The following is a 23267-nucleotide window of genomic DNA, read 5'->3' as shown; positions in this document are numbered from 1 at the left end:
TACTGGTACCTCAGGGGTTTTGTAAATGCAACATGGTTGCCCAGGGAATCAATCCTGCAAAATCTGCGCTCCAACTGCCAAATGGTGCTCCTTCCCTTGTTTCCATATGGGGTATTTCCCTACTCTGAAGAAGTTGCTTTACAAATGTTGGGGTGCTTGTTCTCCTTTATTTTTTGAGAAAATGCTACGTCTTATTGTAAAATAATGTAATTTTTTATTTTCAATGCCCATTTCTAATAAAAGCTATGAGACACCTGTGGGGTCAAAATGCCTACTACACCCCTAGATTAATTCCTCAATGGGTGTTGTTTGCCAAATGGAGTCACTTTTGGGTAGTTTCCACTGTACTGGTACTTAAGGGGCTTTGCAAAAGCGACATGGTGCAGAAAAGCCAATCAAGCAATATCTGCTCTCCAAAAGCCAAATGGCGCGCCTTCCCTTCTGAGCCCTGATGTGTATTCATACAGTGATTTATTACCACATATGGGGTATTTACGACCTCTGGAGAAGTTGCTTTACAAATGTTGGGGTGCTTTTTCTCCTTTATTTGATGAGAAAATTAAAAATTTTGACCTAAATCTACGTCTTGGTGGAAAAAAATTACATTTTTCATTTTCACTGCCCAATTCTAATGAAATCTATGAAACACCTGGGGGGTCAAAATGCTCCTCTAGGAATGTAGTTTCCCAAATAGAGTCACTTTTGGGGGGTTTCCACTGTACTGGTACCTTAGAAACTTTACAAATGTGGCATTGTGCAGAGAAACCAATCCAGTGAAATCTGTACTCCAAAAGCTAAATGGTGTGCCTTCCATTCTGAGTCCTGCTGCTTGCCCAAACAGCAGTTTATGACCACATGCTGGGTGTTTCCGTACTCTGGAGAAGTTGCTTTATAAATGTTGGGGTGCTTTTCCTCATTTATTTGTTGAAAAAATTAAAAATTCTGAGGTAAAGCTACATCTTATTGGAAAATAATGTAATTTTTCATTTTCACTGCCCAATTCTAATGAAATACCTGGGTGGTCAAAATGCACACTACACCCCTAGATGAATTCCTCTAGGGGTGTAGTTTCCCAAATGGAGTCACTTTTGTGGGGTTTCCTTTGTTTTTGCACCACAAGACCTCTTCTAACCTGACATGGTGCCTGAAATATAATTTAAGAAAAGGAAGGCCCTAAAATCCACTAGGAGCTCCTTTGCTTCTGGGGCCCTTGTTTCAGGCCTGTAGCACACTAGGCCCACATGTGGGATATTTCTAAAAACTGCAGAATAGGGGCAATAAATATTCACTTGTGTTTCTCTGGTAAAAACCCTCAGTATTACAGGAAAAATGGATTAAAATGGAATTTCTGCCCAAAAAAAATGTCATTTGCAAATTTCCCTTCCACTTTGCTTTAATTCCTGTGAAATGCATAAAGGGTTAAGAAACTTTCTAAATGCTGTTTTGAATACTTTAAGGGGTGCAGTTTTTAAAAAGGGGTGATTTGTGGGGGTTGCTAATATATAAGGCCCTCAAAGCCACTTCAGATCTGAACTGTTCCCTAAAAAAATAGTCTTTTGAAATTTTCTTGAAAATTTGAGAAATTGCTGCTAAACTTATAAGCCTTGTAACGTCCTAGAAAAATAAAAGGATGTTCAAAAATTGATGCCTACATAAATGTAAATGTTAACTAGTAACTATTTTGTGTGATATAACTATCTGTCTTACAAGCAAATACATTTTGAATTTAGATAAATGCTAATTTTTGCAAATTTTCTCAAAATTTTGGTGTTTTTCACAAAAAAATATTGAATTTATCTACCACATTTTTTCACTAACATAAAGTACAATATGTCACGAGAAAACAATCTCAGAATTGCTTGGATAGGTAAAAAGTATTCCGAAGTTATTACCACATATAGTAACACATGTCAGATTTTAAGAATGAGGCTCTGTCATTTGGTCCAAAAGTGGCTGCGGCGGGAAGGGGTTAAAGTTATGGGTGGAAACATCTGTTTCCCATAAAAACAACGTCATATATGTTCCTTTAAAACAATGTAAAGATCAAAGACATACATCAACCACCTGGAAAGTCAAATTCATCTATATTTGCCATGGTAGTCTGGTCCTTAAGAGTTTAAATCACAACTGAACTTGTGCTTTATTAGATGTTATATAAAATGGTATGATCAAGCAGTTCAAACTCTTTGTAATTAATAGCTTGATGAAGAGGATGGTTTAAAACTATTGTAGGAAACTAAAACAAATTAATCATGAAATTACTGGAACAGTGCAATGAGTCACATTCAGAATCTACCTTTTAAAGGGATTGATTGATATTACAAAAACATGGATGCTTTTTCCAGAAACAGCGCCACTTTTGTCCATGGACTGTTTCTAGTATTGCAAAATTGTAAATTACTATTCTGGGGTAACGTCCATTTGTGAAGATGAATAATTTAATCATTCAACAAGTAAATGGGTAAAATTATTTCTTATAAGTCACTCAGACCTACAGCATATGACAAGTGGTTTTTGTAGTTCGTTCCACTATATTGTTCAACTAACCAGTTGCAAAGACCACCAAACCTCAGCAATGACAAGCTGACTACTTTATAGGCAAAAGCTTATTCTTGTGGCTTATTCTTAAATATTCAGTTTGACTCAGCAACAGCAACTATACAGTAAATGCAAAAAACCATAATATGATTAGTACAAAGGGGGATCTCAGAGCGGCTTACGTTGTTGGTGGGATTACATGATCATGGAAAATAATTGTACTTGTTAGATACCATTTGTATGACAGTTAGTCCATTCACACCACCCATTTTCACATTAACACCCCTGACAAAGAAGCAGGTATGACAGTAGTCCATGTGGTTAGCAAATCTCCTACCGATGCTGGTGTTACATTTGCTGAGAGAATAAAATAGTAGTTTCCATTTTATTGGCCTTCACGAGTGCTGGATCCTTCTTACCTTCAATGCTGCAATGTGACAGAAACTTTCATGCATCGTGTACTCACATTAAATTATTTTCTATATACTTGCATTCAGTACCAAAATACTAATCACTATATGTGATGGGTCAAGGAACCTTAAAATTCAATCATCCTTTTTCTGAAACAACTGTTTTAGCAATCACGTACAGTACTGTGCAAAAGTTTTAGGCAGTTGTAAAAAAATGCTGCGAAGTAAGAATGCTTTCAACAATAGAAGTGTTAATATTTTTTTTTATGATGGATAAGTTATCTGCCTGTATTTCTCAGCATTGAGGACACCATTAATCCTGACCAAATCCCTAACTCCTGAAATGCAGCCCCAAACTTGCAAAGAACCTCCACCATGCTTCACTGTTGCCTGCAGACACTAATTATTCTTCCCCTCTTCAGGCCTTCGGTGAACATAGTGCCTTCTAAGCCAAATATTTAAAATGTTCTCTCCTCAGTCCAGACCACATACTGCCATTTCTCTGTGCCCCAGTTCCTGGGTTTTCGTGCATAGTTGAGTCGCTTCACCTTTTTTCCACGTCAAATGTATGGCTTTTTGGCCGCAATTTTTCCATGAAGACCACTTCTGGCCAAACTCTGAACACTATATGGGTGTACCTGGTTCCCACTGGTTTCTGCCAGTTCTGAGCTGGTAGCTTTGCTGGACATCTTCTGATTTTGAAGGGAAGTAAGCATGATGTGCCTTTGAATTGCTGCACTAAATTTCCTTGGCCGACCAATGCGTCTACGGTCCTCAACGTTGCCCGTTTCTTTGTGCTTCTTCAAAAGAGCAGCACTTATTGAAATCCCAGTATGCCTTGAAATCTTTGCTTGAGCAAGGCCTTCCTGATGCAGTATAACTACCTTGTCTCTTGTTGCTGTGCTCAGTTTTTCCATGGTGGACGTGTGGCATGAAACTGTCTTCCACAACCTCACCGTTGTAGCAGAGTTTGGCTGTTCCTCGCCCAGTTTTAAGCCCCCTACACAGCAGCTTCTGTTGAAGTTAATGACTGTTTCAACCTACATATGTAAATGATGATCATTATCACCTGTTTGGTATAATTGGCCAATTATCAACCTGAGTATAATCCAACAAAATCCATGACTTCGTGCAAGTGTGCCTAGAAGAATTGATGCTGTTTTGAAGGCAAAGGGTTGTCACACCAAACACTTATTTGATTTAGATTTCTGTACTGTTCATCCACTTTGTATTTTGATAATTGATATAAAAAAAATAACTATTAGCACTTCTATTTTTGGAAGCACTCTTACCTGCATGTTTCCACAGCTGCCTAAAACTTTTGCACAGTACTGCATGTTAGATTTGTTACAGGGTAGAACTTAAAGGAAGACTTTGAACAAAAATAATAAAATCTTATATGTCTAGTGTGGCGCCTGAGAGGGTGGTGCATGACACAGAGATTAAAGGAACACCATCTGAATTAAAAAAATACCAACTGACTAGACCCTTTTTTTATCTTTAGTAGGGAATGCTTAGGGGTAGCTTAAAGGGGTTTCCCCACAAACACATGTATCCCCTATCCACAGGATAGGGGATACATGTGTGACCACTGGGAGTCCGACAGTTGGGGCACGAAACTCCCCCAAAGTTGAACCATGAGAATGTAGCGTTGGTGCGTATGCTCGATCAGTGCTCCATTTATTTATATGGAGCTGCCGGAGACAGCGGTCCCGGAAGTCCCATAGAAATGAATGGGGCGCTGGCTGAGCATGCGCACCAGTGCTCGATTCTCCTGGGGCTCTTCGGGGGACTTTCAGTCCTCCGTTCTCCTGAACACTGAAGGTCCCAGCTGTTGGACCCCCAGCAATCACACATGTATTCCCTATCCTGTGGATAGGGGATTCATGTGTTTTGTGGCGAAATCCTTTAAAGAGCTTACCATATTGAACTCAATAATAAGACAGTATGCTGCATATTCCTAAACTCCCCCTAGTTGTGGCTACAGACAGACAGCATTGCATCGCTTAATGGGGTTGCACAGCACTACAAGTTAATGTGGCTAAGCTGCAATACCACACACAACCTTTAGACTGGTGTGACAGTGGTTTTTGGAAGAAGGTATCTATATTTTTCTAATCCTATACAACCCTGAATTCCATATTTATGCAGAGGATTTGGAATTCTTTATCAGAAAAATTAAGCTCTAATCGCTATTAAAACATTTAGTAGCACAGAATGTTGGACCTAATAATGACCTGGCGTTAAAAGGTGGACATTCACTTTGCGCTGAAGGTCTGAATGATCTCAGATAGACTGGTTGTTAGGAAAGTAATGCTTGACAACCACATATAAAAGGCTGAAACTGTCAGACAGTGTCCCTGAAACCAGTCTTAAATGACTGAGTTGCTCAACTCAAGGCTGGAATGGTGCTGTGCTGAGTAAAAAGGGAAAAAGCAGCCATATACAATCATGCCATGCCATCTCTTAACTCAGCCTGTGTTGGTCATTTGGAGTCAATAATGTTTGTGTTACCAACCTGTCCCAGGATCATTGCACCATCACTCAGTAGCTCTAGCACCAGCTATAAGTTAAGGCCAGGGCCTAGAGAAGTAGTCTTCCACCTGTCCTCTCTAGCTGTTGCAAAATTACAACTACTAGGAGTTGCTGTTTTTCAACAGTCAGGGAGCCACAGGTCAGAGACCAGTGGTCTGGAGATTCAGGTATACAAATGACAGACCTCTTACTCAACCAATGTAAGATGCCAACCATTTGCACGCATTCGAAAGGTCAAAATTTCTGGACCCAGTCTGTACTCCCATTGGGAGCTCCAGAGTCATGGCAGGGCATAGTTCAGATCATGTGCTTATCTTATTATCTGATTAGAGTACAATATCTGCATTTCTATCTGAGAATCCTAATCCAGGAATAAAGTACATATAGTCCATCTATGGCAACATTCCATAGTATGGTATTTAATATAGAAAATAAAACTTTTGAGCCCTATGAGGTATCAAAGTGCATCATGTCAAGCTAATTTTTTCCTTGAAGTCTACATAAGTAATAACCAATCAACTCACAAACCACAATATGTTGACATTTCTCAGAAGTCTAACCACATGACATGCTCTTGATATATATAAATGATGATAGCGTACCCGGCCTTACCTTCTAAGGCGACCACCAAGAATGGAGCATCTTCTAATGCTATTTGTGTTATCCTTATATCACATTAATGGGCGTAAGTAAATGTTGTTACATTTATCGTTTAATGGGATTATTTTATGTTCTGTATCCTATATATGTACTACCCTAAAACAAATCATATTTAGTCCAGCATCTAAAGTGCTGAGCATTTGCATTCTACATGAAGGTGTTGGAGTTGGGTCGCCAAGATGAGATCTTGAGGAATAGAATTAAATAAATATACTGTATGTATGTGTCTGTACAGCAAAGGGTAACTTCATACATATACTTCATTGTACATTGTGAGTCCATATACAGTGATGTGTAAAGGGGGGAAAAACGTACGTTTTTAAAAGGAGGTTTTAACATGCAATGATGCCTATGACGGAGTGGCCCAAAATTATTTTCTAAATATTTTAGAATATATCTTTGTAGGGCTCAGAGCTCTATTTTTATGATATAGTGTTTTATATTCTCTGCTTGCCTTGAAATCCTATAGAGATAAATAACACAATTCTGGCTGCCTTTGGCCACTACTAGAGGTATGCTCTGCCTACTGATTTATATAGATCCCATTGAACTAAATTGGAGCTATAGAAATCCATGGGAGCTGTATGTATCTATATGCAGCAAGCTCTCCCTAGTGGTGGTTGTAGGCAGCCAGAATTTCATCATTTAACTTTTACACTGTGGGGCTCGGATGGAGGACTTGTGGGTACTAGGTGCATTCTTGGGACTATGTTGTGTTTTTTTTTTAATTTAAATAACAGACGGATGAAAATTCATATTGATGCTTACCCTAAGGTATTCTCTTACACACAAAATTGAGAAATACTGACATAATTAACAGAGAACATGGTAGATAGCAGGGGAGCAATCTCTAAACTTCAATATCGTGCCTGGCATTGTCCATCGTCCTTAAAAAATAAAAATAAAACTAATATATATATATATTATAGCCACAATTGGCTCTGATGTGATGTCATGAGAGTCAATTACCCAGACCATGGCTATGGTCTGGATTGCTCCACATTGCAACCTACTATACAATATGGTTTTCATTTAGCTGTTATATACTGATTTCCTATCTTCATCTTTATCTACAGATGTCTGCATGGATATTATTGGAGGAAATGAGGCTGCTCCACACTCCAGACCATACATGGTTTTTCTAGAGGGTAATGGATACTGTGGAGGGGCATTAATTAAACCAAACTGGGTTTTAACTGCCGCTCATTGTGATGTGTAAGTATATCTACGCTACCTTTGATATCTAAATTTATACAACCTAAAACAAAGTAATAAAAAAAACAGCAACCATTCGTTCTCTGTTTTGTGCTCTTATCGGCTTAAATGTAACCATCCTGCATTTGTAAAAACAATATGACAGAATGGGCAACTCATTAAAAGGATAACCAACTCTATGTTGTCCTGTCTGTTGGACTTGTCCAATGTTCTACATAGACCTTTACGGGCGTTGCTTCTCTGGCCTTGTCTCATTTAGATAACAGTAAAATGCTGTATAAGGGTATTTGATTCAATATAGGGAGGAAAACTCAATAAGACCCTCCTGCCTATAAGTCAGAATTTAAATTTTCTTGTATTTTTTTAATATTATATTTCAGTTGATGCCACATTATGTGTAACATAAAGAATAAAAATCCCTTAAACTTTTTTTTCATTTATACATAAAATTAAAGTTAATCGGTTTGTCTAATTATTACAATCCCTTTCTAAAATCAGCTGATCGTTGCGGATCCTGCTTCTGAAACCCCCAATGATCCTCCAGGGCATATTGTGGCCAGTCATAAAATGCCTCTGTAGGGCAAATGTAGTGCATTCAATAATGAATGGGCCAGGTCCACCAGAGTTGTAGCCACTGATACTTATCAGCTCTCTGCTTTGGCTCATTAAACGGAGTTCCGAATGGGGGTCCTCTATGATGTCCATATGCCCTAATGGGGTTTATTAAAAGGACTTGTATTTAAAAATGTCTTTATTTTGTTTTTTTATGGTTCTAAATAAGCTGATTTTCGAATTTTATTTTCAGTGGAAATAATTCAGTTGCTATATTAGGCGCCCACAGGCTCAAAAATATTGGTGAGCAACAGAGGTTAAGAGTAAAACGAGGCATTAAGTACCCTTGTTATGACCCCGATCTCAGAATCCATGACATTCAACTTTTACAGGTAAGCATAAAAACCATGAGATGTAATGGTGGATGTACATGAATGCCTGATACCAGAGGGCACAAACTGTAGTGAGGTAAAAATAAACTAAATATCAATATATAAGACACTAATGTTTGTTATGGGTTTATCTAAGACATGTTCACCTGCATTCCACCATATTGAAAGTCACCTTTAATACAACTTGAAAAATTTAAAGTTAAAATGTGGCCATGTTTCCTGTGGATGAACATTTTCTGTATATTAGCATTTCAGTCATAATTCTTGGCGGCTTCACAGCTTTAAAATCTAGTTCCTCGAGCCCACTCTCCATCTATACAGAACATGTACACTTCCACTTACAATGTTAAGGTAATCTTCATTGTTATCATTGTACACTACTCTGCTTAATATTTCGGTATAATTTTCTATGCTGTGAGGCAGTATTTTTTTAAAAAAATTCTAAGGATAGCCCATCAATGTGTTTACCCAGAAAAACCCATTCAACTTTTTAACCCTTTAATGACCGTGCCATTTTTAATTTTCACTTCTCCTTCCTCACCTTCCAAGAGCCATAACTTTTGTATTTTCCCATTGACATAGCCGTATAAGGGCTTTTTTTTTTTTTTGCAGGACAAGTTGCAGTTTTTAATGTCGCTATTTAATGTACTATATATAGTTTCCTCATTGTTTTGTGGTTTTGTTTTTATCGCGGGGCAAACTTTTTGATCACTTTTTATTGAATTGTTTGTGGGAGACAAAAAAATTAAGCAATTCTGAAGTTTTATTATTTTGGTCACGCAGTTCACCCTATGGGTTAAATAATGTTATATTGTAATAGCTCAGATTTTTACAGATGCAACAATACCAATTTGTTTTTTACATTTCTTTTGGGGAAAACTGGGAAAAGGTTTTTTTTTTTATTTATAAATATATTTTTATTAGTCCCCTAGGGAACTTTAACCAGCGATCGTTGGATGGCTTGCACAATATGCTACAACATTTTTGTATTGCAGTACATTGTACTTTTACCAGGCTTAATAGGAGCAGACAGATGGCATACCTGGCCTACCCAGGTTGTCATGACAATCATCAGCACCCCACGTGGGGCCGATGGGCTGCTGGAGGGGACCACCTCCCTTTTCTAACGGCTTAGTGACCATGGCATCTAAGTGGTTTAGCAGCTGGGATCGGATTAATCACTGATCCTGGCCATAAGAACAGGATGTCAGCTGTAATATAGAGCTGACACCCGCAGCATGTGGAGCAGGCTCAGCTCGTAAACCCACTCCATACAACTCCCCATGACATATATGTACGATGCTTGGTCGGCAATTACTGCTGTGGCATCAGCAGTGCCACGTACTGAGACACCATACCACCCATATTCTTTTTGGTCAGTCAGTATATATGTGTTCTGTTACAGCTGGAGAAACCTGCAAAGCTGAACAAGTTTGTTGCTGTTATTGCATTACCAAAAAGTGAGGAAAATGTTACAACTGGGAAAGTCTGCAGTGCAGCTGGGTGGGGAAATACTGTTCCAAAGAAAAAATCATTATCAGAAGTACTTCGAGAAGTTAATCTGGAGATTGTCGACAATAAAATCTGTAAGGAAAAATACAGTAAAGAAAAGCAACTTATAACCAACAGCATGATGTGTGCAGGACCACTTAAAAAGCGTAAAGATGACACATGTCAGGTAAGTAATGCGTGTGGACATAAAGAGCTGTGAAAAGTATTAACTCCCTCTATCTAGATGTCCTTTGTCATTGTATGCTTGTCATAGTGAATGGTTTCATATTGCTAAACAAAATATGAATCTAGGCAAAGGAAACTGAATTAACACATAATAATTTTTTTTTTTAACTAAATCTGCATTTATTTAAAGAACAAAATGACCGAACAAACATAACAACCATGTGAAAAAGTAATTGCCCCCTGTAAATGTAATAACTGGTTCAAGCTGTAATTGAGCCCAAAAATTTTATAATTTAATATAAGTCTTTCACTTCCATATGGAATCTAATAATCACTAAATCAGTCCTTTACCTTGAAGGTATGTTCACACAGAGCGGATACGCTGTGTAAAAGTACACAGCATATCCGCCCTGGAGCAATTATGGCTGATAAAACCACACCAAATTGTGGTGCAGATTTTCAGGAGGAATGTCCACTGTGGAAAACAGCGGTTAAAAAAAATAAAATAAAAATAGCTTATACTTACCACGTTCTCCGTAGACATGGTGACTCGTCCCTGGGCAGCCAGGCCTCCTGGGATGACGTTTTATCCCGTGTGACTGCGGCCTGGATTAAGGCCAGCCTGGACGAAGAAGTATAGAGATCTGTGTTGGTATAAGCTTTTTTTTTTTTGTGAGTTGCGATTTTTGCGGCGGAGTCACAGCTTTTCAGCTGTAAAAATTGCAACATTTGATATTTGTTGCGGGTTTTACCTCCCCATTTCAATGGGAAAAACCCGCAACATAAAAGCAGCGATTCCGAAACATAAATTGGCATGCTGTGGATTAAAAAAAACGCACTGCAGGTCAAATTTCTAAAAGTTTTTTTGGTGGAGTTTTTACGCAGCATGTGGATGAGATTTGTTCAAATCATCCACTCTGCTGCAACTGTATTACACCTGCAGATTTTCCGTACTGTAGTCCATTGGGGAAAATACACAATGTTTAAGCTACATTTGTACATACCACAAATAAATTGAAGTGTAAATTGGTTATATAGCAAAAAACACACAGCTACAAAACATAAAAGTTCAATGGCTGATAATAAACACAATTTCCTGGATTCGACTATTTAATTATAAAACATTCCAGAGTACAGGTGCAGCACAAGAGAAGTCATTAACAAGCCACAGGGCCACATCTACCATGGAGCGAGTTGAGCATCTCGCCTCAGGCAGCAGCCTGCAGCTTCATGCGGTGTGGGGGGGGGGGGGGCAATATGTAAGCCTAGCCTATCCTAGCCACCAGGCTCGTAGAATCTGACTGAGCATAGTGAGGGGAGCACCTTTAGGCACAGCAGACATGTGACCAATGTGCTGCTCTCTCACTTATTCCCTCCTCTGAACCAGCAAGAGAGCAGCTACAGGTCTGTCTCTTCCACCACAGAGTTCTGTGGAACCTGCAGTATGGTACCGTGGGGCCTGGCAACATAAGTGGAGGCAGAAAGGAGTGAACAATTAAGTTTGCTTAGATCCTGCATCCCCCCTTCCTTTTCCTCTCTACACTACTGTTTTAAGCTTATGTATCAGCAGACAGTCGGGACGGACAGGGGGAGAAGACAGGCTTCAGAGACATGCAAGCAGAGAGCAGGTCAGGAAGGTTCACAGGTTTGCAATCCTTTCATGTCTGACTGAGGCAATGATAACAATTTTAAGAAAAAGTACGAGGGGGTGAGCTGTTTCTGATCGCTTCTCTGTCCAGTACTGTCTGCAGTCCCCTCCCTCCTGACTACTGAATCCCCCCCCCCCCCCCCCCACTGCTGTCCTGCAAAGATGTCCCTACTACTTTACCAGGCTTCCAGCATTAGAGAAGGTAACTTTATAACTTTTTGTGCTATTTATCTACAGTATATATCTATAGGCCCTTTAACATGGGCCAATTATCGGGCAAACGATCATTCATAGAAAGCTCGTTGCCGATAATTGCCCTGTGTAAATAGGGCAGCGATCAGCAGATGACAGAGCAAATGCTCATTCATCTGCTGATCGTATCACTTAAAAAAAACGAAAATGTTATCGTTGTCGGCAGCACATTCTCCCTGTGTAAACAGGGCGACGCGCTGCCAACTTGATTATAATGTATGGGAACGAGTGCTTGTGCCCATACTTAGTTCCTTGTGACTGGAGCAAACGAGCGCCGATCAACGATCAGTTGCACCGAGAAAAATTGGCCAGTGTTAGAGGACCTTAACCCCTTAGCGACCGGCGTATAGCCTTTTTACATCGGCTCTCTCACCCCACTGGCACACCGCGGGGAGCTGATGGTTTCTCTGGGGGCCTAACAAAGGCCCCCATGTCTGGCTTTAGTGACTGCCTGTTAGACCATGCTAGAGGCATGGCCTAACAGATGCCTGTCAATTTTACACTGACAGGTAATAATACACTGTAATACAGAAGTATTGCAATGTATTATAATAGCGATCAAAAGATCGCACAGTAAAGCCCCCTAGTGGGACTAAAAAAAAAGTTGGAAATAAATAAATAAAAGTCCTAAGTAAAAAAAAATTAAAAACCCACCTTTTCCCCTTACAAAATACTTTATTATGAAAAAAAGTAAAATGTTATTCATATTTGGTAATGCCGCGTCCGTAACGAACTATAAAATGATTATTTAACCCGCACGGTGAACGCCGTAAGAAATAAAATAAAAAACAATGCCAGAATTGCTCTTTTCTGATCATCCTACCTTCAAAAAAATTTGATAAAAAGTGATCAAAAAGTCGCATGTACTCCAAAATGGTACCAATAAAAACTACAAGCCCTCATACAGCTGCATGGGATGAAAAAAAACAAATTATTTTTAAATAACTTTGTTTTAGCTTTGTAAAAGTAGTAAAACATAAAAAAAAACTATATAAATTTGGTATCACCGCAATTGTAACCACCCGCTGAATAAAGTTATTATGTTATTTATACCACACAGTAAACGGCGTAAAATGAAGACGCAAAAAAGTATGGCAAAAATTTTTTTTTCCAGTACCCCACTAAAAAAGTTTAGAAAAAGTCAATCAATAAATTATATGTACCCCAAAATGGTGCTCTTTGAATGTGACGATGGAAAAACTAAAAATTGCTCGCTCATTAACCCTTTCCCGCCGCAGCCATTTTTCGGATTTTCACGTTTGTTTTTTCCTCCCCACCTTCCAAAAGCCATAACTCTTTTATTTTTTCATCAATATTGCCGTATGAGGGCTTGTTTTTTGCAGGACGAGTTGTAGATTTTCACAGCACCATTTTTTGTACCATATAATGTAGTGGGAAACAAGAAAAAAAAATATGTTGGGTGGAATAGGAAAAAAACTGCGATTTCTCAACCTTTTGGGTGGTTTTGTTTTTACGGCGTTCACCGTACGGTAAAAACGACATGTTAACTTTATTCTGCGGGTCAATAAGATTACAGCGTTACCAAATTTATATAGTTTTCTTTATGTTTTACTACTTTTACAAGGAAAAAACTGATTGTTAAAAATAAAATTTGAGTTTTGTCGCCACATTCTGAGAGCCATAACGTTTTTATTTTTCTGTCGATTTAGCCGTGTGAGGGCTTATTTTTTGCGGGGCGAGCTGCAGCCTATATTGGTACCATTTTGGCGTGCGTGAGATTTTTTGATCACTTTTTATTTAATTTTTTGTGGTAGAAGAAGGGACCAAAAAACAGCAATTCTGATGTTTTTAATTTTTTATTTTTTACGGCGTTCACCTTGCGGACTAAATAATGATATATTGTAATAGTTCAGACTTTTATGGATGCGTCGATACCAGTTATGTTAGCTTTTATTTTTTTTTACATTGTGCTTAAGGGAAGATGGGAAAAGGTTTTTTTTTAGCTTTTAATTTTTTGTAGAGATAGATAGATGTGAATCCTATCGTAAAAGACAAAAAAAAAAAAAAGCATTTTAATGCCACCTGTTTTTTTTTTCCTTTCTTCATAAAAAAAAAAAAAACAGGTGCAAAATAAACATATAGCATCATGTGAACCCACACAGGCTTGTGTGTGCACACTGGAGTTCCTTTGAGTTCAAGGGGGGCGCCATTTCAGTTTTCGTCTCAGGCAGAAGAATAGCTAGAATGGGCCCTGAGTTAGACCTAATTCACATCTGCGTTGGAGGCTCCATTACGGGCCTCCGTCGCATATTCCGTTATTTTGAGCAGAATCTGCATGCTCCGCTGCTGTTTCCGGTAAATCCACGGACACCCGAATGGAAACACGACGGAGCCTATCAAAGTCAATGGGTTCCGTCAGACGCCTGTTGGTCAACACTTCCATTATTTTCGTTTTTCTGCTAGTCTGACAGAGCAGAATAACGGAATGCCAAACGCAGATGTGAACAGGGCTGTAGTGGGATATTTAAGGACATTAGCAGAACATAGGGACTTGTACAAGTGGTAACTCGAAATATGTGAATATATGTTGAGGTTGGCACAGTTGTGGATGGCTTTGTGAATGAGAAACGAGCCTTCTATACTGAATAGGCAGACTGTGGTCTGCGCTCTATCAGTGCATATTCTTTTTCGAGGCCATTCACAAACCTCCCATTCATGTTATTTTTGTGGGGCAGCCTCATTTCTCAAACCTCATAAGGAGAAAGAGGTCTTTCCGAAAATGGTTGTGGTCCTAGGTTTATGGGACATGGTCTGGATGAACAAGGAAAAACACTATCCTATGGGCATGACCACACGTGGCGGATTTCCTCCGCAACTGTCCGCATCAATGCCGCACCTAATCCGGGTTGCGGATTACGGCTGCGGATCTGCACAAAATGTGCAGAAAATTGATGCGGACTAGCTGCTGCGGACTGCGGGAAAAGTGCTTCCCTTCTCCCTATCAGTGCAGGATAGAGAGAAGGGACAGCACTTTCCCTAGTGAAAGTAAACGAATTTCATACTTACCGGCCGTTGTCTTGGTGACGCGTCCCTCTTTCGGCATCCAGCCCGACCTCCCTGGATGACGCGCCAGTCCATGTGACCGCTGCAGCCTGTGCTTGGCCTGTGATTGGCTGCAGCCGTCACTTAGACTCAAACGTCATCCTGGGAGGCCGGACTGGAGACAGAAGCAGGGAGTTCTCGGTAAGTACGAACTTCATTTTTTTTTACAGATACATGTATATTGGGATCGGTAGTCACTGTCCCGGGTGCAGAAACAGTTACTGCCGATCGCTTAACTCTTTCAGCACCCTGGACAGTGACTATTTACTGACGTCTCCTAGCAACGCTCCCGTCATTACGGGAGCCCCATTGACTTCCTCAGTCTGGCTGTAGACCTAGAAATACATAGGTCCAGCCAGAATGAAGAAATGTCAAGTTAAAAAAGCAAGACGCATCCGCAGCACACATGACATGTGCATGACAGCTGCGGACTTCATTGCGGAACTTTGAATCTCCATTGAAGTCAATGGAGAAATTCCGCCATGAGTCCGCCACTGCTCCGCAACAGACAGAGCATGCTGCGGACACCAAATTCCGCTCCGCAGCCTATGCTCCGCAGCGGAATTTTACGCCTCGTCTAAACGAACACTGCTAAATTAAAGTGTAAGTCAATGGACAAACGGCTCCGCTGCGGATTAACGCTGCGGAGTGTCCGCAGCGGAATTTAAGTGAAATTCCGCCACGTGTGAACCCAGCCTAATTTGTACAAAAAAAAATATATATCTTTATCTATCTCAGTTGGTCATTCATAGAGATTAGTTCATTAATCCACTCGATTTGCGGTTTTCTGGTTTGTGAATCCGTTTACAATACACAGGCCATTTGAGTATTTTGGGCTACTTAATTTCACATTCTTGAGCCATAAATGTGGCAAATTGAAAGGAACAAAAGGCCTATTGTAGTCTATGGGCTGAAAATTTCTCATCTCTAGTCATTAAAAAGGTTGTGCGGCATTAGAAAAACATGACTGTTTTCTTAAAAAAAACAGTGTCTCATCTGTCCACAGGTTGTGTGTGGTATTGCAGCTCAGCCCCTTTCACTTAAATGGAGCTGAGCCATAATGCGAGACACAACCCATAAAAAGATGTGTCGTAGTTTTTGAAAGAAAGGAGCCATGTGTTTCTAATACTATACCACCACTTTAGGGTGCAGTCACACACAGCAGATTTTGTTGCAGAAATCTTCTGCGACTGTAAATCAGTTTAATTAATCTGAATGGAACTTGCAAAAATTCATGCACCTGCTGCAGAAACAACCCCATTCAGATGAATGGAACTGATTTGCAGGTCGGAAAAAAATTCTGTCTCTGCAACAAAATCTGACTGCACCCTTTTAAAAATAAATAAATAAATAAACGTATTTTGGAATTTTAAACAACTTTTTAATTGTTTTTTATTAAAACTTATTTTTACTTTTTGAGATACAGCTTCGTTGTATCCAGGTCATCAGGACCGACGGCTTCGGTAACTTAGATAAGATAGATAGCAGGCGGATGCTGCATGTCAGTGACAAGCAGGACCCGCTGTCACCGTGAGGGAACATTCACACGTGGCTGAATTGCTGTGGAATTCCGCTGCAGACAGTCCGCAGTGGAATTCTCCAGCGGCCGTTTTTTAAATTTTTTTCTATACATATTTAGGAAAGTTAGTTCAGACATTGCGGAAAACTCAGCTGCGGACCATAGGCTGCGGTGCGGAATTTTCAGTCCGCAGCATGCACTGTCTGTTGCGGAGAAGAAGCAGAATTTCACAGCGTATTTCAGCCTTTGCAATGCAAAAACTGAAATCTGTGGGAAGTCCGCTGTGTTTTCTGCAACGTCTGAATTACCTGTCAAATATGCAAATGTTGGTGCAGATTCGTCGCGTAATTGCCCCAAATCTGCACCAACATTTGCAGCGGAAAACCTCCGCCACGTCTGGACGTGCCCTAATCGTCTGTACCTATGACCTGACGAATTTGGCGGCTTTGAGTGCAAGATACAGATTTTATGTATCCAGTACACAAAGAAGCTGTATCTCAAAAAGTAAAAAAAAGATTTCATAAAAACCAATTAAAAAGTTTTAAAAAATCTCATAATACGTTGTTTTATTTAAAAAAACACAAAAAAAAGCGTACAAAGGTTTACATAGCCTTTAAACTGTTATTTATAAAGTCCTACATTAAGTTCTATAATAGGGAAGTCATCTTTTACAATTCCTCACACTCGCTCAATGAGGGTATGCTCACACGGCTTATTTTTGCCTGTAAATGTCCCGAAAAACGGCTGAAAAATCGGAAGCAGAACGCCTCCAAATATTTGCCCAAATGTAAAAAACGCCCGTGAAAAAGAAGTTCATGTCACTTTTTGAGCTGTTGACTCCATAGAAAAAGAGTTCCAAAAACGGCCGTAAAAAACGCACCCAAAAACGCGAGTTGCTAAAAAAATGGCTGAAATTCAGGAGCTGTTTTCCCATTGAAAATATTGGAGGCGTTCTGCTTCCGATTCCGATTCTTCTACCCTCACTGTTGCCCTTCCCTGCAAGTGGCACACTGAGAATCACCAAAAACTATCCATCATTAACATTTTAATTGTAATTGGTCAAGTCAATTAAATTTATCAAAACTTCAAAAAGTTTTGATTGGTGGGGGTCTGGGTGCTGAGACCACCACTGATCAGTGGAATGAAGGGGCAAAAGTGATTAGCTGAGCAATTTGCCCATTCAGCTCTGATTGGCTTTTTTCAGGAGAGGTGGAAAAAGCCAATCAGAAATGAAAGGGCACAATGCATAGCTAATCACATTTTCCCCATCTTTCCTAGTACTCGAACCCCAACCACTCATTTAACCCCTATCCGCACTAGGACGTAACTGTCCGTTGTTGCGGGAGGTTACTTCCCGCACGAGGACGTATAGTTACTGAGTTTTTCCCGGTGCACACTGGCGGCGACAGCTGACACTCCCCTCTTGCCGGCCAGCGGTCCTTTGCCGCTGATTTCGGCGAATTAACCCCTAAAGTTCGGCGATCGCTTGCAATCGCCGAATTTTAGGGTTTTCTAGCATATCGGCAGACCCCCGTCCGAAATCGCGGGGTCTGCCGATAGTATGGCAAACGGAAGCCAAACAATGGCTTCCGGGTCTGCCATGGACGGAAGCCCATCAGGACCAACCTTCGGCTCATCTCCGCTGATTTAGGCAATTAACCCGTTACATGCGGGGCTCGATTGCGATCTCCGCATGTAGCGGGTTTGTAGCGCATCAGCAGCCCCCATGCAATTGTGGGGGCTGCTGATGCTTGTGATGGCATCCGGAGGCCAGACAACGGCCCCCGGGTCTGCCATGTATGTCAGCCTATGAGGGGATCAGCCTCTGCTGATCCTCGTAGACCAACTGTCAGAGTGACTGTGACGTCACACTGACAGTTGGAATACATTACACTACCTAGGTAGTGTAATGTATTCTAGCAGCGATCAAAGCTGCAGGTCAAAAAATAAAGTGTAAAAAGTAAAAAAAAAGTTAAACAAAAATATCAAGTGTAAAAAGTAAAAAAAAGTTAATAAAAATGTTTTATAAAAGTGTAAAAATAAAAGGTTTTGTTTTCCTATAATAAGTCATTTATTATAGGGAAAAAATGAAAACGTTAAAAAAAGTACACATATTTGGTATCACCGTGTTCGTAACGACCCAAACTATGAAACTATAATGTTCATTTTTCCGCACGGTGAATGCCGCAAACAAAGTAAACGGAAAACTGTCAGCATCGCTATTTTTTGGTCACCACCCCTCCCAAGATATAGAATAAAAAGTGATCAAAAAGTCGCATTTACCCCAAAATGGTACCAATAAAAACTACAATCCGTCCCGCAAAAAACAAGACCTCCCACAGCTTTTTTGACGAAAAAATAAAAAAGTTACGGCTCAGAATAGCGTGTCTCAGAAAATAAATAATTTTAAAGAAACTTAATTTTATTGTGCAAACGCTGCAAAACTTAAAAAAAAACTATACACATATGGTATCGGCGTAATCGTACCAACCGGCAGAATAAATTAAAACTTAATTTATTGCGCACGGTGAACGCTGTAATAAATAAAGAATTTAAAGCGCCAAAATCGCTGTTTTTTGGTCACCTTAGCTCTAAAAAAGATCCTGAGGGGCCAAAATGCTCACTATACCCCTAGAAAATTCCTTGAGGGGTGTAGATTCCAAAATAGGGTGACTTTTGGAGGGTTTCCACTGTTTTTGTCCCTCCGGGGCGTTGCAAACCCGACATGGCACTGAAAACCAATCCAGCAAAATCTGCGCTCCAAAATCCAAAAGGCGCTCCTTCCCTCCTGAGCCCTGCTGTGGGTCCAAACATCAGTTTACGACCACATATGGGGTATTGCCGTAATCGGGAGAAATTGCTTTACAAATTTTGGGCGGCTTTTTGTCTTTTATTCCTTGTAAAAATGAAAAAATTCTATGTTTCCACAGAAAAATAGGTGATTTTCATCTTCACAGACTAATTCCACTAAATTCTGCAAAAAAACTGTGGGGTCAAAATGCTAACTATACCCCTAGAAAAATGCCTTGAGGGGTGTAGTTTCCAAAATGGGGTCACTTTTTGGGGGTTTCGACTGTTTAGGTACCACAAGACCTCCTCAAACCTGACATGGTGCCTAAATATATTCCTAAAAAAAGGAGGCCCCAAAATCCACTAGGTGCTCCTTTGCTTCTGAGGCCTGTGTTTCAGTCCATTAGGACACTAGGGCCACATGTTGGATATTTCAAAAATCTGCAGAATCTGGGCAATAAATATTGATTTGCGTTTCTCTGGTAAAACCTTCTGTGTTACAGATTTTTTTTTATTACAAATGAATTTCGGCAAAAAAAATGAAATTTGTAAATTTCACCTCTACTTTGCCTTAATTCCTGTGAAACGCCTAAAGGGTTAAATACTTTCTGAATGTGGTTTTGAATACCTTGAGGGGTGCAGTTTTCAAAATGGGGTGTTTTATGGGGACTTTCTGATATATAAGGCCCTCAAAGTCACTTCAGAACTGAACTGGTCCGTGAAAAAATGGCCTATTGAAATTTTATTGAAAATATGAGAAATTGCTGCTAAAGTTCTAAGCCTCGTAACGTCCTAGAAAAATAAAAGTATGTGAAAAAAAAATGATGCAAACATAAAGTAGACATATGGGGGATGTTAATTAGTAACTATTTTGTGTGGTATTACTATCTGTTTTACAAGCAAATACATTTAAATTTAGAAAAATGCACATTTTTGCTAAAATTTGACGTTTTTCACAAATAAATATTGAATTTATCGACCAAATTTTTTCACTAACATAAAGTACAATATGTCACGAGAAAACAATCTCAGAATCGCTTGGATAGGTAAAAGCATTCCGGAGTTATTACCACATAAAGTGACACGTCAGATTTGAAAAAGTCATCTGTGTCCACAAGGCCAAAACAGGCTGTGTCCTAAAGGGGTTAAACCCCCAACAATCAAAACAAAATAAGACGTTTTGAAAAACTATAGTTATCATTTTCATATTATTATTTTTATTTTTCTATTGCTATATACATGGGTTTTAAAGGGGGTTTCTGGTTTTCTCTAAATAAAGTGTATTCATTTTAGAATTAAGGGCCTGTTGACATCAGCGTTAGGTTCCGTTGATGGGCACCGTCAAACCTTTATGTCAGGGGAACCCATCAACGGAAAGGCAAACGGAAACGATAGCCTCAGTTTGCATTACCATTGATTTTAAAGGTAATGCTTCAGTTGCTAATGGTTTCTGTTTGTCTCCGCTCCATAAGGTTTCCATTTATTTGGACTGCGCTATTGATTCTATCAAAAAAACTGAATCCTTACAGAACGGATACAAATGGAAACAATTAGCAACGGAAGCATTACCATTAAAATCAATTTCTAATGCAAACGGAAGCTATGGTTTCCATTTGCCTTTCCGCTGATGGGTCCCTCCGACAGAAAGAACTGATGGAACCCATCAACGGAACCTAATGCTAAAGTGAACACACACTTAGGCCGGATTTCCACGAGTGTGTGCGTTTTGCACGCGCAAAAAATGCGGCGTTTTGCGCGCGCAAAAGGTACTTAACAGCTCCGTGTGTCAGCAGCGTATGATGCGTGGCTGCGTGATTTTCGCTCAGCCGCCATCATTATGACACTTTGTTTGTAAGTTTGTAAACAGAAAAGCATGTGGTGCTTTTCTGTTTTCATTCATTCATTCATTCATTCATCGTTCTTACTGCTGTTGCGCGAATCACGCGCGTCCCATGGAAGTGCTTCCATGTGCTGCGCGTGATTTACACGCACTCATTGACTTCAATGCGCGAACAATGCACAAATATAGGACATGTCGTGAGTTTTACGGAGCGGACACACGCTGCGTGAAACTCACGGACAGTCTGCATGGCCTTATAGACTAATATAGGTCCGTGAAAATCACGCGCGTTGCACGGACGTATTACACGTTCGTCTAAATAAGCCCTCAATTATACATTTTTCTCCATTTTCAAGATCTTTATTTACAGGCAGGAAATGGAAACATTCAATGAGACTGGATACCAGTCCTAATCTAGCAGTGCTCGCATATTTTCACACATTGTATCAGAGCCCTCTCTTCTAATAAGCCCAGCACCTGTGTAAAATGGAAATGTTTAGGACAGGTTCTCATCCACTAAGAGTAAATCCAGTTTTTTCCATTCACTGATTGCAAGCAGAGAATTTGAAATCTGTTAGGCTGGGTTCACACGAGCATGTTACTTCAGTAAAGGACGGAACGTATTTCGGCCACAAGTCCCGGACCGAATACACTGCAGGGAGCCGGGCTCCTAGCATCATAGTTATGTACGACGCTAGAGACCCTGCCTCGCTGCAGGACAACTGTCCCGTACTGTAATCATGTTTTCAGTACGGGACAGTAGTTCCACGGAGAAGCAGGGACTCCTAGCATCGTACATAACTATGAGCTACGGACGTAACATGCTCGTGTGAACGCAGCCTCAGGAAAACTGTGGCTGTGTAATATTATGTTAGAAACTACTGTTAAGCTTTTACAATGAGCATGAAATGAATGTTATTTTATCTTTTTCAGGGTGATTCCGGCGGTCCTTTGATCTATGAAAAAAAATATGTAGGCATTGTCTCATTTGGACCAATTACTTGTGATAATCCAAACATTCCTGGAGTCTACACACGACTTACAAATAATTATCTCAAGTGGATCCGAAATACAATCGGTGGGGATTATTCGGAAACATATACAATATAAATCCATTATTCAGAAAAATATAGAAAATTAAACCTGCAACCTCTCCACTTTTCCTTTGCATCAGTTTTGATAAATACTTTCCTGTGTGCAATGTACTAATTTAAGTCCCATCAGGCCTTGTTCACACGCCGTAGTTTTGCCAAGAATTTTGCCCCGTTTCAAGCGCTGAAATACACATTAAAAAAATGCTTGCATTAGGCTCCTTATTTACTTTAAGTGCTGCATTAGTGCATATGGCACATTACTTTTTTTTACACGTGTAACTAATTCGCTCTTTGTGTAAAAAAAGAAGCGGCATGTAAATTCTTGGCTCATTTTACACGTCAAGTATACCATTGAATTCAATGGGAGGCAACAAACACATGGGAAAAAAAGCCTCTAAAAACGCTTCAAATACACATAAAAAAACGTGTGTTTATGATGTGTATAAGGGCCCTTTTACACAGACCAATGACCGGGCAAATGAGCGTTCATATGAACACTCGTTCCCGATCATTGCCCTGTGTAAACAGGGCAACGATTAGCCGATGAACAAGCAAACACTCGTTCATCGGCTGATTGTATTGTTTATGCAGAATAAAATATTATTGTAGTCGACAGCACATCTCCCTGTGTAAACAGGGAGCCGTGCTGCCGACATGATGGAAATGTATGGGGACGAGCGATCGTAGTAATGAACGCTCGTCCACATACATAGCTAATTGTAAAAAGAGCAAAAAACAAGTGCCGATCAACGAGTTGTCTCTTTGATTGGCACTTTTTTACACAGCACATGTCGATCCATGTAAAAGGACCCTTACGCATGGCTTTTTTATCAGCCTCAAAATTAAGCTGTGTAAACATAATACCCAAAAATTTGCTATCTCCTTAAGAAGGGGTGTTTGTTAAGCAGACACCCAATTGAAACATATATATCATTCCATTATACTTGTAAGGCTAAGTTCACACCATTTTTTTTTATACACGCTCGGGAGAAAAGCCTGAAGCATTTGTGTCAATAGTGTATAATGGCCCAATGTATGCCAAAAGAATGTGTTTTTAGCATACAGTATGTTCGGGCCATATA

At 39.8% G+C, this 23267-nt stretch overlaps 1 protein-coding gene across 1 annotated transcript; it reads left to right on the top strand.

Moving 5' to 3' along the window:
• The first annotated feature begins 6116 nt into the window (after positions 1–6116).
• Positions 6117–22275, top strand: LOC142746534 (granzyme A-like). Its single transcript, XM_075854922.1, has 5 exons — positions 6117–6168; positions 7220–7358; positions 8164–8302; positions 9708–9980; positions 22025–22275. Exons 1-5 carry the CDS (start codon positions 6117–6119, stop codon positions 22199–22201), a joined length of 780 nt encoding a protein of 259 aa, XP_075711037.1. The 3' UTR covers positions 22202–22275.
• Positions 22276–23267: the final 992 nt, after the last annotated feature.

This window comes from Rhinoderma darwinii, chromosome 1 (genome assembly GCF_050947455.1).
Source record: "Rhinoderma darwinii isolate aRhiDar2 chromosome 1, aRhiDar2.hap1, whole genome shotgun sequence".
In the NCBI taxonomy this organism is placed as follows: Eukaryota; Metazoa; Chordata; class Amphibia; order Anura; family Rhinodermatidae; genus Rhinoderma; species Rhinoderma darwinii.
Note: the sequence above shows the minus strand (reverse complement) of the source record. Positions and strands in the feature narration are given on the sequence as shown.

Excerpts from the sequence above, each read along its gene's own strand:
- LOC142746534 (XM_075854922.1), top strand. The coding sequence starts at position 6,117 with ATGGAGCATCTTCTAATGCTATTTGTGTTATCCTTATATCACATTAAT. Across the intron at positions 6,169-7,219 it reads CTTATATCACATTAATGGGC|ATGTCTGCATGGATATTATT; the intron begins GTAAGTAAATGT and ends CTTTATCTACAG. Across the intron at positions 8,303-9,707 it reads ATGACATTCAACTTTTACAG|CTGGAGAAACCTGCAAAGCT; the intron begins GTAAGCATAAAA and ends GTTCTGTTACAG.